The sequence below is a fragment of the Pristiophorus japonicus genome, chromosome 8 (genome assembly GCF_044704955.1).
Source record: "Pristiophorus japonicus isolate sPriJap1 chromosome 8, sPriJap1.hap1, whole genome shotgun sequence".
NCBI classification, from domain to species: Eukaryota; Metazoa; Chordata; class Chondrichthyes; family Pristiophoridae; genus Pristiophorus; species Pristiophorus japonicus.
In genome coordinates this window covers 208196341-208214147 of record NC_091984.1, presented here as the reverse complement: position 1 = coordinate 208214147, position 17807 = coordinate 208196341, and the positions used below count along the sequence as shown (strand labels likewise).

At 42.3% G+C, this 17807-nt stretch overlaps 1 protein-coding gene across 5 annotated transcripts in view; it reads right to left on the bottom strand.

The window, feature by feature from the left end:
• Window positions 1–2177: 2177 nt before the first annotated feature.
• The window catches only part of LOC139268975 (SEC14-like protein 2), a 90732-nt gene continuing 75102 nt past the window's right edge, over window positions 2178–17807 (bottom strand). For 4 of the 5 annotated variants that reach the window (XM_070887883.1, XM_070887882.1, XM_070887879.1 and 1 more), the window contains one exon: window positions 2178–12804. In XM_070887883.1, coding sequence (XP_070743984.1) covers window positions 12656–12804 — 149 coding nt within the window. In that variant the 3' untranslated portion in view covers window positions 2178–12655. The remainder of the gene's footprint in view (window positions 12805–17807) is intronic. The other variant, XM_070887881.1, reaches the window with a different exon arrangement.

Here is a 17807-nt window from a genome sequence, read left to right as displayed (position 1 = left end):
CCTCTCTCCTTCCCTTCCCCCCCACCCCCTCTCTCCCTCCCTTCCCCCCCGCAGCCCCTCTCTGCCTATGATGCTGCAGCAAACTGAAGGCACTTTCCCTTCTTCTGAATGACCTTCATCCCAGCAGCTTTCTTCAATAGTGCAGTGTTTGCAAAATCCGAAAGTAGCATCTCAACAGGTAGTCCTCTGCGGCAGCTCCAGCAAGACACTTTAACCCCCGAACTAGCTTTAAAAGAAAATCTCTTTTCTTCCTGAAGTCGCCCTATGCTGCACACGTTCCCTGGTAGAGGGGGCAGACTAGCCCCCTGCCAATGCTACTCGCAGCTTGTTATGGAGATGTGTATGAAAGTGACCTGGGATCAGTGACTTTTCCATTTTCATCCCTCCAAGCAGCTCTGTAACACAGGACTCTGTGCTCTGCAGACTGTTCCCAGGGATGTACACCGAGACAGACATCATCTGCTGCTGGAGAGCCATCAACTTGGTGAAAGACGCACTTTGGTCTTCCCGAAACTTGCTGGTCTTCCAGAGCAAGGAGATATCCACGGCCGAGTGTTGCAGACTGGCGCAATCCAAGGTCCAGGAGTACGTGCTGAGGGACACAATAAAGATTGGTGCAGCCGCCGCAAAGGCACGATGGGGAAAAGCCACAGTTTAAGGCCCTTCCGCCTCGGTAAACCCAGGAGATGGAATCAGACCCCCCTCGGGCTGTACTTGTTAATCTGCTTGTATACATAGAGCACCATGTACTGAAAAACATCTGTATTGTGCCATGTATAATGAAAGTCTCTGCACTGTTTAGTAACTTGTAAAGAAATGTAAATAAATCCCCATCCGGTCCATGTACTGCATTCATCTGCATAGTGCTACATGTAACGTGATTCGTGATCAGTATTGAAATGTATCCTGGAATCTAATGTAAACCTGTTCTCATCTGCTCCATGTAACACCCTCATTTGTACATTACTACATGTAACGTGATTTACAGATTGTACTAAACTGTACCTTGAAATGAAAAGTACGCTAGTGTATTGTATGGAACTGATGTCATCATCCAAACGAATTGTATGGAATTGCTGACCGCAAGGTACTGAGCTATTTTCCAGTGTATTGTGAAAATTTTATATGAAAATATATTTTTGAAAAAAAAAAATTCATCCCTCCTCCTTCTTCCTTTCTTGCAGGGAAGCACAGCCTCCTGTGATGACATGGGACGGTTTTGATAGGAAACGCACCATGTGAAAAATCAATCACAACCTTTTGCCCTACTTCAGAGAAGGTTCACTAGGTTGGTTCCTGAAATGAAGGTTGACTTATGAAGAAAAGTTGAGCAGGTTGGACCTATACTCATTGGAGTTTAGAAGAATGAGAGGTGATTTTATTGAAACATAAGATACTGAGAGGGCTTGACAAGGTAAATTTAGAGAGGATGTTTCCACTCTTGAGGAAATCTAGAACTAGGGGGCATAGTTTAAGAATGAGGTCGCCCATTTAGAACTGAGATGTGGAGGAATTTCTTGTGAGGGTTGTAAATCTGTGGAATTCTCTGCCCCAGAAAGCTGTGGAAGCTGGGTCATTGAATGGTCGCCCATTTAGAACTGAGATGTGGAGGAATTTCTTGTGAGGGTTGTAAATCTGTGGAATTCTCTGCCCCAGAAAGCTGTGGAGGCTGGGTCATTGAATATATTCAAGGTGGAGATAGATTTTTGAACGATATGGGATGAAGGGTTATAGGGAGCGGGCAGGGAAGTGGAGCTAAGCCCAAGATCAGATATGATCTTATTAAATGGCAGAGCAGGCTCGAGGGGCCAAATGGCCTACTCCTACTCCTATTTCTTATGTTCTTACGAAAAATAAGAGGGAAGCGAGTACATAAGAACATAAGAAAAAGGAGCAGGAGTAGGCCATTTGGCCCCTCAAGCTTGCTCTGCCATTCAACGAGATTTTCTACTTCAACTCCACTTGCCTGCACCATATCCCTTGATTCCCGTAATATCCTGAATGCTAGCTTTTCCAAACGTGCTTCATCCAGGTAGACACTGGAAGTCCACCTGGCACTTCTTATTTAAAAGTGAATGTTTGAGTATCTGGGTGACTTGAAGACAGCATAGTCCAGCTTGTGATTTCAAATATAATGTACCAATGAAGCAAAAGTCACAAAATTCTAAAAACACCAGTTTAGCATGAAACACAGATCATTTTATTGTTTTCCACAAAATACACACTTGATTTTGCATCACATCCATTTCTCAATAGTTACAAATCCAAATGCAAAATTATTTGAAAAACTCTCAGTATTGACATAAAGCTGTTATAGATCAGAGGTGATTGTGATTCTGTGGCCTCAGCAAGGAGCTGCGCTTACAGGGAATGCGAGTCAGAGCTAGAGCTACAACATTATAGCCATATTTCTCCAATCGGTGTTCTTTGCAACCTTGGCTCCCCACTGGGGGAGGAGGCTCACATAAGCACCTATCCAATATATATATTTCAGAACTTAAATACAGTATTCACCAAAATGCAGGAAAACATATTTCTTAATCATTCTTATGGAAAAATGGAACTCTATAAAATTACCTTCCAATCCTCTGGCAGCTGTGGAGTTCATACCACTTCCAGTATTTTATGCAGTACATAAAAAAACTGCCATAAAGGGGGAAAAAAGCCTTGTAATTTGCAACGTGTTAGCAATTTATTGACCTTACCAAAACATTATGGGCATGTTTTGGGTAGAAGAATTGCTGCAGACTTGCAGCTGGATCTATACTGGAAACAAATACTTTCTTGTTCTTTTCATCGTGACGCATAGCCTCCCAGCTAATTGTTTTAGGAATTGTGCAAGGCACTGTGTCATTTAAGTAACTTTGTGCAACTATTGAATTACATACTGCATGTGAGAACACCGCTGATTCTCAATAACTTGAGACGATTTTAACAAGGACTCTTACACCACCGTTAAAGAAGAATCAATCAAATTACTTTAAGCTCTAACCAGATACTCCAAAAAGAAACTTTAAAAAACGTCCAACAACCAGAGTGCAGGAGGACCACCAAGGCTGCTGAAATCAGTCTAGGCTGTTAAAAGCCTGAAGTTTGCAGGAGGAATTGGAAAATCCCAGGTTTAAGTTACTGAGCTACGAGAAGAAACTAATGAAATTCAATCTATTGTGATCAGACTAAAAGGCAAGATGATCAAAGTTTTCTTAAAATAAAGGAAATTTATATGGTGAATGTAAACAGATAAAATCAGGTTATAAACACCAGAGGACATGATTATATGAACGGAGAAAAGCCAGAAGCTAAACTCTTTATATTTACAACTGACTTATTTTAACTAAATACCAACTACATTATAAAGAGAATTTAATCATTTCCTATTCAACACAGTGGAGGTTTAGAGTACAAAATTTGTCAGATCAGGTCCTGTAAGGACAGGACATTGGAGGCAGTTTGATGGGCTGAATAGCCTTTTCTGTTTCAACATTCTTATTTTGTTAGTCAGATGTAAACTGGATGTATGATTTACTCTGATCAATTGCACATTATTTCTCTGTAAACAGCAGTACTGGCATCACAGATTTTAAACCCTTCTGTGACTGTCACACTGTGATACTCTCATTCATCACACAAATCAGCAGCTCAGAAATGATGTATTTTAGATAAAATCAACTTCTGAACTCTAAGACATTAATAAACTTGTAGAGCATATAATTGGAAAATGAATTTCAACACAGATAAATGTGAGGTATTACATTTTGGTAAGAAAAATAAGGAGGTCACATATTACTTGGAAAATAAGAATCTAAATGGGGTAGAAGAGCAAAGAGATCTGGGAGTACAGATGCACAAATCACAAAATAGTGACGCAGGTTAACAAGGCCATTTAAAAAAAAAGCAAACCAAGCACTACGGTTTATTTCTAGAGGGAAGTTATGCTAAACTTGTATTGAACCTTGGTTAGACCACACTTGGAGTACTGTGCACAATTCTGGTCGCCACATTGTAAAAAGGAAATAGAGGCACTGGAGAGGATGGAAAAATGATTTACAAAGATGATACCAGAACTGCAACGTTATATCTATCAGGAAATGATGAACAGGCTGGGTCTCTTTACTTTTGAAAAACGAGAAGGCTGAGGGGTGACCTAATAGAGAGCTATAAAATTATGAAAGGTTTTGATAGAGTAGACACAGAGAGAGTGTTTCCACTTGTGGGGAAAAGCAAAACTAGAGGCCATCACTATAAGATAGTCACCAAGAAATCAAATAAAGATTTTAGAAAAAACTTCTTTACCCAGAGAATGGTGAGATTGTGGAACTCGCTACCACAGGGAGTGGTTGAAGTGAATAATATGATGCATTTAAGGGGAGGCTAGATAAGCATATGAGGGAGAAGAAAATAGAGGGTTATGCGCATAGATTTAGATGAGGCTCGAGTGGAGCATAAATGCCGACATGGACTGGTTGGGCCAAATGGCCAGTTTCTGTGCTGTTTATCTTATGTAATTTTGTCTTTGTAACTAACAAGGTAAAACGTTTTTTTTAAATCCAAAATGAGACCTGAAAAATGCTTTTTAAGAAGGCATCTTCATTCCCTCATGCAACTTTCTCACACTGGACCACAACAGTATGACTAACATTAACAATTACAGATAATAGTATCCAGTGCATATTATAAATAACACACAAGAGGACCTGAATAGAAGGGTCGAGTACAATCTCAGATTTCTGGAACTTTAATAAACCACTCTTGCAATCTGATTTCACAGGAACCAAGGTTAGATCACTTCTACTGACTACTTGATGTTTATTAATCTACTGATATTCATGCTATCAAGCAAGAACGTGGACCCAGAGAGGGTTTACATTTTCCACAACCCAAGCCTGATTTAAAATATCTCTTCTAGATAAATACACATTCAATTGTATATTAAATTACAAAATATCAGTCCAGACACACACTCATCACAGATACTTATACATTCTGTAGTAGATTTTGCAAGTAAATAAACTCTCAAATCAATGGCACTTCAAGTAACAGTGGTACTGGAATGAAAGCAACTATGAATAATGGAACCCTGCAGTGGTGTGCGATGCATGACTGCAGCTGTAAGCTGCAGATGTGCTGACCTGAACCCAACAATAGTAAGGCTGCAGCACTTCTTTTCCAATAGTTTGTTTATTAGTTTAAACTCAGTTTCATAAATTAAAAATTGTCCAGCAGCAAACTTTTGGTGTACGTTGAAATATAATTACCAATAAAGAAAACACTGACAAAAATACTATGACTTTGCAGTCCTTGCTGGGAGCACTTATGAGAAATCTGGACATGTGTGCATCATTTTCCGACCGTGGAAAGGAATGACTAGAAAACTGTCCGAATTTCCAAAATAGCGTTCCTGTCAGGGGAAGCTACCCATTGGAGGACATAAGAACATAAGAAATAGGAGGAGTAGGCCACCTGGCCCCTCGAGCCTGATCTGATCATGGACTCAGCTCCACTTCCCTTTATTCCCTTATCGCTCACAAATCTGTCTATCTCCGCCTTAAATATATTCAATGACCCAGCCTCCACAGCTCTCTGGGGCAGAGAATTCCATAGATTTACAACCCTCTGAGAAGAAATTCCTCATCTCAGTTTTAAATGTGCTGCCCCATATTCTGAGACTATGTCCCCTAGTTTTAGTTTCCTCTAGGAGTGGAAATATCATCTCTGCATCCACCTTGTCGAGCACCCTCATTATCTTATGTTTCAATAAGATCACCTCTCATTCTTCTGAGCTCCAATGTGTATAGGCTCAACCTACTCAACCTATCTTCATAAGTCAACCCCCTCATCTCTGGAATCAACCTAGTGAACCTTCTCTGAACAGCAGCATAAGCTGGAGATAAAATTTGGAGTCTGTATGGCTTAGTACTGCATCAAAGAGTGCACTGAACCATTGGGAGAGCATATCATTTTAGAAATATATGGAGTTGTTGTTAACTCTTGATCAGGATCTAAGATGACACAGTAGTAAATTAATTGGGTCTTTTTCTTAGTAGGAGGCACAGGTCATTGTTGCCTTTCTCAATCTGCTCTCAATCAGTCACAAAGTCGTGGTGATTCATCACATTAGTAAACAGAAGTGGTGGGCTCGCAGTGATTGAACACTTGATTTCCAACTCGTGAGTCATGAGCTGCAGTCCACTGTTGCTGGGTGTTTGAACTCAGTTGTTTCACTTGAGTAAACTTTCTCAATCCTTAGCTGGCCCATTCAATGAAGATCAACAACATAGGCAGATATTCTTTAAGTGCAAAAGAAAATCTAGCATCCTTTGAAGCATCAATCAAGCTACAGTATCGGGAAATTATCAATGGCACTTGTGCTAATCTATACAACGTCATCTATCCTATCTTACCAGATGAAGGAGGAGGAAGCTTGGTAACCAATAATGTAATGAGGAGGCAAACAGAAAGTGAAAAAACTCATCTCCATTTCCATCGCTCCCCTATGTACGAAGCCTATATGCGCTCAAGGGATCAGAACCAGTCTCAAGCGCTCCCCCCACGGGTTCAGGTACATCTGACGATTACACCTATTACGAAGGTGAATAGATCGAGCCCTCTTGTAACCGTAACAGCCCGGCAGACATATTAATCCATTACCCAACTGACTGCTTGTTCTGCTGCAGATGTAACAAGGTATTTCAAACAGCTGGTCTGTTCAGAATCCACCTCCAGAGTCAACATCAAATCAAGTCTTTCAAGACCATATGCTCTAAATGCAGTAAATCCCATGAATATAGATCTATCGCCTACCACTATGCCAAATGTAAAGGCAGCAGGCCGCCTAAACCAGAAGGCATATTCTCCTACGTGGAATGTGAGGCCAAACTTTCCACTCAGAGTGGCCTCAGCCAGCACGAGCGGCACGAACATCCTACCCTGAAGAACGAGAAATATATAAGAGCTCTCATGCCCCGGTAGAAACCTAGTAGGAAGGGAGACGTGTGGTCGGAGGAGGAGGAGGAGGAGGAGGAGGAGGAGGAGAAGGCAACCTTCCTTATGGAACTGGAAATTTAGTTCCAGGGCTAGCGCGATATTAACAAACAAATCGGTAGCATTCTGAAATCTAAAACGAACAAACAGATTTCAGATAAATGGCGTGCCTTCCTGAAAGCGGCCGAAAAAGTGGCAACAATGGCCCCGAGTAACCCTACAATGGTAGTTAACGATCCCAGGCCCTCGGCCGCGGAGGCTATTGCCGACTCCTGCCAACCTGTCTGGCAGAAAAGGGCACTGCGCCCACCAGGGAGCACCCCTCGGCATTGGGAGCTAGATCCACAGCTTATAAAAGCTGAGGTAATCCTCCGTGAAAGGAAAGGTCCAGAAAGTAAGGCCTCATGCCTTGATTTAATTGAAAGTATCACGGAGTTAATAAATTAGAAAAATCTAAGCCCTGGAAGACCACAAGGACAAAAACAGGGAATGTAAAAAGGCGCGGGGATTGGGGGGAGGGGATTAGCCTATAACTCTGGCGCCAAAAAGAGACGAGCTGCCAAGAAGGCCGCGTTTAAGACACTGTACCAGATAGGCCGGAAAAGACTGGCGCGACAAATCAGGGGGCACCAGACTGTACTAGCTGTTCTCTGTGTAAGGAGGAGCTTGAAAAATGTTTCGCTGATAAGTTATCTCAGCCTAACATCAAGGCAAACATTAACAAATTCGCAATCTATACAGGCCATAAAAATTATGAGGAATTCATGAGGGCCATGGAGGTTAAAGAGATGGAAGACATACTCTTGGGCATCAACGAGACGACTGCAGCCGGTCCAGATGGCACGAAAATCAATAATGTCACCGATATAATGGGAGATGACGAGACCGTTCTCCCTCAACTCTTTACTCTGTGGCTCAGGACGGCAGCTATACCGGAAATACTGAAAAGCCATACAGTGCTCATTCCAAAAACTGAGAATGCCGAACACATCAAGGACATAGACAACTGGCGGCCAATTACTATTGGGCCAATATTGCTCCAACTGTTCACCATAGCCAAAAGATTAAGTGAAGCCATCGACCTCAATCCTCGGCAGAAGGGCTTTATAGCGGCCACCCCCGAGTGCAATCAAAACGTTGCCATGTTACAAAACATCATTAAGGGGGCAAAAAGAAACAAGGAGGAGCTGGCCATTGTCTTTGTTGATTTGACAAAGGCATTTGATCTTGTCGGGCACAAACTGATTTCCAAGGGACTCGGAAGGCTGGGTGTGCCCAAGGGATTTATTCACCTCATCGAAGACTTATACACCATACCTTAACGGTGGTAGAGGGAGCCAGATTCAAGACAGATCCAATCCCCATAGGGCAAGGTGTCAAACAAGGTGATCCTCTCTCACCAATTCTGTTTCATATTACAATGGACACCATTTTATGCTCGCTTGATCAAGAAAACATGGGTGTGGCTATGCAGTTGACCAATAAATCTATCTGTTGTGCATCACTTGCCTTGCCGATGATATAGTAGTCCTCAGTGACTCCTATGCGGGCGTGATTAGAAACCTTAAAAACATTCAATCGTTCTGCAAAAATACGGGGCGAGACATCAGCCCCAAAAAGAATGCCGATTTCCATTTCATGGGCGCAAGTTTTGGCTCGAGTTGCTCCTATATTTTTGGAGAAACTAGTTTAGAATGGAGTATTTTAGAAATTGTAATTCTCGGCATTTAATTTGCTGCAATTCTAGTGAGTTAGAATCGTTTTGTTTTAGAATAGTTTTTTTTCCAAAAGGGGGCGTTACCAGCTACTAACGCCTGTTTTGCAAGTTTAGGCAGCAAAAACTTACTCCAAGCTAACTTAGAATGGAGTAAGTGTAGATTTTTGTATGCTCAGAAAAACCTTGCCTACGCTTTATAAATTAGGCGCAGGGAGCGAGAGATGGAGGGGAAGGAAAGTTAGAGTGAAGTTAGGGGATTTTACAAGCATTAAACACTTTACTTTTACAAATAAAGAGCCATCATCAATAATAAATGATAAATACATCAATAAATCAACCAATTATCAAAATAAATAACTAAATCAATAAATAAAAAATGTAAAGTTTCCGCTCACCTACTGCAGCACCAGGAGCCCTCCAACAGCCTGCTGGGGCGGGGCACCCCAAGAGATGCCAGGCGGGTGGGCCCCGCTGCCGACGAAGACGCTGAGGACTTTCGGCGGGGCACGCCCCCAGGAGATGCTGGACCGCCGCCAAGGACTTTGGGCGGGACCCGCCTCCAGCAAGATGCCGGGCGGGCAGGCCCCGCCGCCGACGAGGAGTTCGGGTGGGGCCTGACCCAGGAGATGCCAGGCAGCCGCGGAAGAGGTGAGGGCAGTCAGGCCACTCGGCCCGGGATAGGGGCGATGTCCCTTCGGTCAGGGATAGGGTCATCGCCCGGAAACAGGATGCGCTGGGAGGGCCAGGAGCTACTGCGCACATGCGCAGTTGCCAGCACTGTTTCTGGCGCAGGGCTGTAGCTCCGCCCCCAGCAGCTCCTGCTGCGCCACGCCGAGCTGGAAATGGGCCTACAGATATCCGAGAATCGCGAAGTCAGTATTCGGCGCAATTTCTGTTCTACAAATTAGGCGGGCCTCTCCGATGAGCGCCGTTCTAGTGGGGGTCTGAAACTTGAGCCCCATAAGTGGACTGGTGAATGAATGGGAGCCCCGTGAGTTATATCCCCCCTGGGGATACGGAGAAAGATTTGGGAGCCCGAACTGATCCTTGGGCCGGAGTTGCTGAAGACAAAGTTGAGATCTGGATTGCTAGCCTGAAAGAATCCGAATTAAAACCCACCCAGAAATTTGAGATTCTGAAGACCCATTTCTTCCCTGGGATATATTACCATCTTATCCTTACCCGAGGCCTCTCAAAACACCCTAACTGAGCTAGATCAACTGATCAAAAAGGCGACAAAGGAGATACTACATCTTCCTGCGGATGTCACTGATGGAATCCTGTACTCTGCTAATAAAGTTGGAAGTCCAAATTACATCTGCAGTTATCAGGAAACCAGTGGCTCTCGAGATGCCCACCGACAAGGTAATAATGTTGTCCTTCCAATTCTGTGTCGAAAGCATGGTCAATACTGTGTCAAAACTTAGAAATCTAAAAGCCCTTGGGGAGGTGAAGGAATTCTGAAGAGCAAAACACAGTAACATCACAGAAGGTAGCGATTTACCTCTCGCACCTGAAGAAGCAATGGTCACATGCGATGCATCCATCCATTCTTCTAGTGTGAGAATAAAGCCTAGGAACTGGTATGCAAGCTGGAGAGAATGGGAGTTTGAGAGGTGGGCGAACCTCCTTTGCCAGCATAGGGCATACCTCCGGCATAAGGTATTACCAGAGTGACAGGATATCGAATTCATGGACTAACTCCTTTCATGGGATGAAACAATCACGGTTCATTAAAGGACTGTTGTTAAGATGCAACTTTTATCCAACCAGGTGCAGCCTATCCTACGGCCAAGCCAATACGATTAAAACCGGCGAAGATGTAATGGAGCTAGTGAGACCTTGGCACACATCTCTGGGAGATGCCTCGCGGTTAAGAACGCCAGAATTAAGTGTCATGATAAGATCTTAGAAAACCTGAAAGATCTAGTTTCCAAATATGGATGGACAACATACATGGAACCCAGGATCATTGCACCGGATGGAACACTATGGAAACCAGACATAATATTCAAGGAAGCGGCAGAGGTCGCGGTTGTAGACATCACGGTGAGATGGGAAGATAACAACATGGCACTCGAGAAAGCGTGGGAGGAGAAGAGTGAAGTATAGCCACCTAACCCAGCAAGCCATAGATACAACCACGGGCACCTCTGTTAAATACTTTGGCTTCGTTATAGGAGCCAGAGGCAAATGGTTCATAAGAAATAACTCACAAAGTTTTTGAAAATTGAGAGCTTCAAAACATTTGCGAGGAATACATCCAGGCTTACGATAGCACTCGCAGTAGAAATATTCCAAATTTTTAGTGACATGTAATCAGGTACAATGCTTGCACTAACCGGGTCATCAAATTTCAACTATTGACGACACAGGTAATAATGGTGTACTGACAGGACGGCTCCTCAAATAAAATCTGGGGAAGGACATGATACCAAACTGTAACATTCAGTACTCTGAAACCCTTGAACGTATATTAGGACTTATAACCACCTGCGCATCAATCGGAAGGTCCTGCACAGGCCGCTCACAAGCTGCCACTGAAAGTTAGAGTGCATACATGGCAAATTAAAATGAGACAAAAATGAGAGGGAATGTTACTATGTACTAGAGGTCTGGAAGACACCAAGATAATGAATACTGCAGCTTTAAGTGACTATAGGAGAACTAGAGTGGAGTTCTCCACCTAGAAGAATCTCTAGCTACTGGAAAATAATGTGGAGACCTGCACCCATTCAAATGCAAGCTTTTCTGAAGTTAATTCAATATATATACAATGCCAGAACACATACTGAATTAATTCTTGAATACTTGTGAAACTTGTGGTGTAAATCTTGCCACAGTCCAGGATTTCTCACCCTGCAAGCTGTGGGTATAACGATGGATTCAAAGTATGGTAGAAGCTATGGATAAGAATCTGAAGCTTTTATGCAACCAGGATAATTCACGCTCAAGTGAGTTTTGCAAATTCCAATTGGTTCAGTTCCTCAAGGCAGCAATTCAGGTCTTCAGAAACCTAACTGTCTGAAGGACTAAAACACAATCCTAATAAATATGAACCAGACAACAATCACTCGAATGCCAGGTTTTATAAGGAGAGATGGTTGATATCTGGCATCATCCTCTTTGGCATTTGTTGGGTCTTTGAGAGATAAGTGAGCATACTGCGTGTTATCAGTTGCACTGGTGTGGAAGATAAATGGAAACGGGGCAGCTATAATTATTCTTGATCTGAATATTGAGAGTGACATGGGACTGTCACAGAAGGCATTAAAATGGATTTGTGAATGAGAGAGATTATATTATTGGGAGTTTTTAAAAATTCATTCAGAATTAGGCTGAAGTGCAAAGGTATTTTTATTATAAAAGCAATCAGAAATCTACCAACAGCATTTGGAAACAATTTGTAGTTTTATCTTTGGTTAAAATTTAATCCCATAATAAGACCTAATTATCCATTTAATTTGACTGAAGGTAATGCACATCACTCTATAATAACCTCTATGATCCTTTCTAAGTTGGATGATATACCATAGGTATGGCCTCCAGGCCAATGCTACAATGTCCATGAGACAGTACAGCAGCCAAATATACCAGTACAGACATAACCAAGATCAATTTAGAATTTTTGTATAAACAAAAAGCTCAATGCTGAATATAGTATTAGATGAAAGTCTTACTTAAAAAGGCATTGTGTGTATCCCATTCACCTCATTTATGGTAAAAGCAGCATGCTTAATAGGCACTCTGTTTATCCCAATTTTGACTGGACCATGATAATCCACGGGTTATTTAACAGGGCCCCACATAGCACAAAATGCACACACCACAGGTCTGCTGTGTCTACAATATAGCCAATCATAAACACATGCCATTGCATTCAGTGCATACGCTGCTTACACTGCACAAAAATGGAAATCACCTCATTGTAAAGTTGCCTTACAGATCACAACGTTGTTATTTTTCACTGACATTCACTTCTGTTATCTTCTTCCCAAGATCATCCATCTGTGCTTCTGACCCCTTGTCTGGCAGCAGCACTTCCACCGAGTAGCTAACCTTCTTGGAATGAATGATGCTGTAGGTGTTGTCAAATCTTAAAACATCTGGAGGAAATATAATCAAAAATGACAATTACACAAATGTTTCAAAACTTGGTCTCTAATCTATAGCCTGTGAAGTGATCCAGATAACTGTCTGCATAGTGTGGAACCTACTGCCTAGTACCACAAATGAAACAGTAAAAAAAAAAGCAGCAATGGAAAAGGTGCAATTTACAGGAAGATAAATTGAGGTTTAAAAAAAAATTGTGGGCCGTGTACTCAAATTGGCAGATAATGGCAACAGTCATGTGGTTTGTGTCAATAGTTGTTGTGTTTTGGACGGGTGGGGTAGGTTTAGGAGGAGCATTCATGTAGGGTTCAGCTAATTATCTTTGCCAAGTCACTGCTGATTTCTTTCAATAGGGGCAGTTGATATGAAATTATGAAGGAGTTACTCGTGGTGTGCTTGCCTGTTGGCAGTGAGCCAGAATTCCATGCCAAAGCCTGAGGCAAATAAATACACAACAGAGCACAGGGTGATGAAATTGGCTGTATCGTGGCTATCTGTTTGGACATTTTCAGGCTTGCACTTCAAAGCCTGAGTTTGTGCTTGCAGGTGAGGAAGGGATAAAGAGAGAGAAAATGGGAAAGAAGAGAAAGGATTTGTAAAAAAAAAATGAATGACATTGTGCAGGCTTCATGATCTCAATGATAATTAAAGATCCCGCCTCAACGGTTCTCAGGGTAACTGAATGAAGTAATTTACATTTGTAACTACCCTCTGCATTTTCCCCTTAAAAAAAATCAGTTTTAGGTGAAAAGTGCAAAATTAACTTGATCAAATCCAGCTCTCGAGATCAGTAAAGAGAAGTTACAAAGCATTGCACCTTCTGAAAATGTGAATCTCCTGTATCATTGTTCATTGTGAGCTGCAGCATGTGGTATAAGTTCCGTATTTATGTTATACATGGAAACACAGAGATCAAAGGTGACAACGCAGACCTGGAATTTGGAAAGAATTGGAAGAGAGTTGTGCTCAGAGACAGTGAAGTAATGATTGGCAGTTGGAAATTTGAGCCAAGAACCATTTTTTTGTTCTACAGGCATAATTAAAATGTGATTCACAATCACAAGGTCAGAAGCTCCCAAGATAATTAGAAATGACGAAGGCCATTCAGCCCATCTAAATTCATCCATCCAGAGGGATCCCAACATCCTTTGATTCCAGAGTTCTTTCCTTCACCGCTCTACATCAATAAATCAAAACAATACAGTTGGGAACATATGTTTTGTGCAAATAATTTACTTTGTTCCAACTTTAAAAAAAATGTATCTTTGTGCAAAGATTATCCCATATTTATGCTAAAATAGCACAGCTTGGACTGCCCAGTGATGTGCTGTGCAAAGATTACAGGCTTGCATCAGAATTCACTATTTCACATGTATGAAGAATGCATTTACTATTTCACTATAAAAAGAGGAAATCTTTCTAAAAGATGACTTTCAAACTTAGTAAGCTACTATAGGGAGGAGCTTCTCCATAGGAAAAAGAGGAAATCAAAAGACAAACTTATCTGATTTACCACCAGATTTTGAAGAATAGTGCACAGCTCATGGGGACTCAGAGGCAGCAGAGAAATTTTTTTTTAAATTGTGGAGTATCAAACTCTTCACAAGTTAAAGCCCATTTGTGATTGACACACACACTCCTATAGTTGAATTTATAATTTGGACTGGAATGTCTTGGGGAGGTGTACTTTCCCTGTTCTACTTAAGAACACCTCCCAGTAGAACAATGAAGGAAGACTGAAGGTATCCTTGGAGATGGTCACAGCCTAGACCAACCCACGCTCCACATCAAGGATAATACTATAGTTTTGGGATGGAAACTGGGAGGGGACTAGAAATATGGAAAACAAAGCAACTTCCAAGTTTAAAACTGGCAATCATAAATATATAATGGGGTAACTAATTTTGCCATGGGTCTAAGCATGCAATGGACAGTTGACATCCCACATAAAATTGAGGAGATCCAACTGGAACTCCTGCCAAGATGCTAAAAGTAAAGATGGCTGCAGTGTTAATGTTATGCCCCTCGATGTCACTAGAATATACTATATATATTTGTTTATACATTTTTGAAAATTGGACACAGGAATCCAAAAAGATTCCTAGTTTGAAAATCTTGGTCCCATATTTTCCCTTTAAAGAAGTTTATGTTTTTCCTCATTCTTCGGCAGCTCATCAATAAATATAAATGTCCAATCTTGTTTCACTGAAAAATGTAAGTGAATGTATGATCAAAGGATCAGGCAGGAGTAACACAAATTGTTTCAACAGCAGTAGAATTTTTCTAAGCTTGCATTCCACATTCCTTTCCTCATTCTGTACATGCACACAGGTGAATGAATATGTGGATATTGATGCACATCATTAAATAAAGCCAGAAAGACCAACTACATTTTAGTTTTTTTTTTTAAAAAGAGCATAGAATTCAAGAGTAACGATGTCATGATATGTGTGTACAAGACATTGTTTAGGCTTGTACTGGAGTACTGTGTGGAGCTTTGGGTGTCCCATTATAGAAAGGACAACATATACCATAGATTCACCTGGAATCTGAAACTGCAGTTATGAGGAGACACTCGAGGTGCTGGGAATATTTCCACTAGCGAAGAGAAGGCCAGGAGGAGATTTAGGAGGGGTTTTAAAATTATGAAGAGTTTTGATCGGGTAAATAGGGTAAGATGATTTCCTCTGGTTGGGGAGTCTGTGACAAAGGGTTACCAGTTTTAATGCACAAGATATCAAGATACCTATAGATGAGGAAGGCAAGGAGGCCCATTTTAATTCGTGCATCCAGAACATCTGTACACTCCCCCACTTATTGGACCCAATTGTTTCTTAAATGACTCCAGAGTTTTTGCCTCCACCACTCTTCCAGGAACACAATTCTAAGTGTTGATTACTCTCTGCATGACGAACTTCCTAATATTACTAAAAATACTTTATACTACTTTCATCTGGTTCCCCTTGTCCTAATCTCACTGTTTAATTTAAAGTAGTATCCCAGATTAATCTCTTCCATTCCATTTACTACTTTATATAAGTCTGAGATCACTTTACATTCCTACATTACAACAGTGACTACAATGGAAAAAGCATTGGCTGTAAAGTACTTTGGGACATTCAGTGGTCGTAAAAAGTGCTATATAAATACAAGTCTTTATTTTTTTTTAACTTCTTGACATCTCCTTTGCAGGCTGAAAAGCCCTAGGGGGTTAAATTGGTTAACCGCCGAAAACGAGCGCGGGGAGCGCAATGCACGATTAACCCTTGCCCATTCAGTGGGATGCAGGCAGCACGTTAACTTTGTGCTGCCTGCTCATTATAATGATGTGTGTGTTCATTGGCTGCACGCATCAGCAGGGGGCCCAATATAGTTACTTCCTAGCACTACTTAAAGCTAGCCTGCATTGCTTAAAGCTAGCCTGCACCTCTTAAGGTTGCTGAGATCATTGGGTCACTGTGCTGTGCAACAAGCAACAATGGCTGATCAGGAGAGAGAGTGGGCATCAAGATTTTTGTACGCTGCACTGAAGGTCTTGGTGGAAGAAGTCGAAGGAAGGAGAAATGTCATGTACAGAGGGGCCAGAGGGCCTCTAGACACATGCTCAGAAGGCAAGAGATAGTGGAGGAGGTCAATCCCAGGAGTATAGCTCCAAGAACATGGATGCAGTGCAGGAGGAAGTTTAATGATCAGTGTCAGGATCCATGCATGAATCTTCAAATGCCATGTCTTACCAACTGCACTACTAGCCTTAGCCACTGCTCAATGCACCACATCCCCATCACTCACCTACCAACAATCTCTATTAATCAGGACTCATACTTAGCATTCATATACTTCACCTCACCCTCACACACTTAGCACTGTTGCAAGTCTTAAACTGACATATCTCAGCTTGCAAACGCTACAAGCTATTCAACCATGACAACCACATCACCTACACAGATTGCAAGGCACTTACTGACACACTTCCCCCTCTCTTGCAGGAGAAGGTGGCGCACAACCGGAGGCAGCAGGAGCTAACTGGAGGGGGAAGAGATGCACCTGCATGTTCTAACCCCCATGGAGGAGATGGTGCTTACCATTATGGGAAGCGCCATTGCTGAGGCCATGGCCACCTAGGGCCTAAAGCCATTGAAGATGAGGGTATCCGCATACCTAATCCTTGTTCTCTCATCCCATTTCTCCCTCATTCCACAACCACTTTTGAGAGAGAAGCTGCTGATGGGGGTAAGCATACAATTCTTAATTTCTTCTCTCCACTCACCACAGCCCTACATCCTTATGCCTTTTTCCTTTCACACACCCAAGAACTGCAACCTGCCCAGGCAGTGGAGAAAGAGCAAGAAGATAGTCAAGATGAGGACACACCGTCACTTGATTTCACAGTCGCAGCCACCAGCTCAGATACTGACACTGCATGTAATTTAGAGGATAGGATAGAGGCGGGATCTGCACACAGTGATACACCGGACACCAGTGCATTGCAGCCAGGGCAGGGGGGGAAAAGGAGAACACAGGTGCCAGCTCGCCGGAGGCAAAGGTCATACACTAGTTTTGCTGCAGAGAACTCAGATGACGACATTGATGGGCCAGGCTAGAGAAGAAGGCTGATGGGTGCATGTACTCAAATGCTTGGTGCACCGGGAACCCTGCCTTCAATGTCACAGAGCATGGATGGAGTCCAGCACCAACTGGCAAAGGGCTTAGAGGGATGTTGGAGCAAGGAATGCTGATACAGGGAGTGGCTGAGGTAGAGACCATTACATCTTTTAAGGGGAAAATTGGATAAATATTTGAAGCAGGGGAAGAAAGTGGGGCAGTCTATTTTATTCTAGATTACTCCAGCAAAGAGTAGACATACACACATTGGGCCGAATGGCCTCCTTCTGTGCTGTTAGCTGCTATGGATCTAATGTTATTATGCTGCTGTGCTTGTAGATTGATATAGAAAATGCTTGCATCTAGTGCATGCCCATTACATCACAACTTTGCA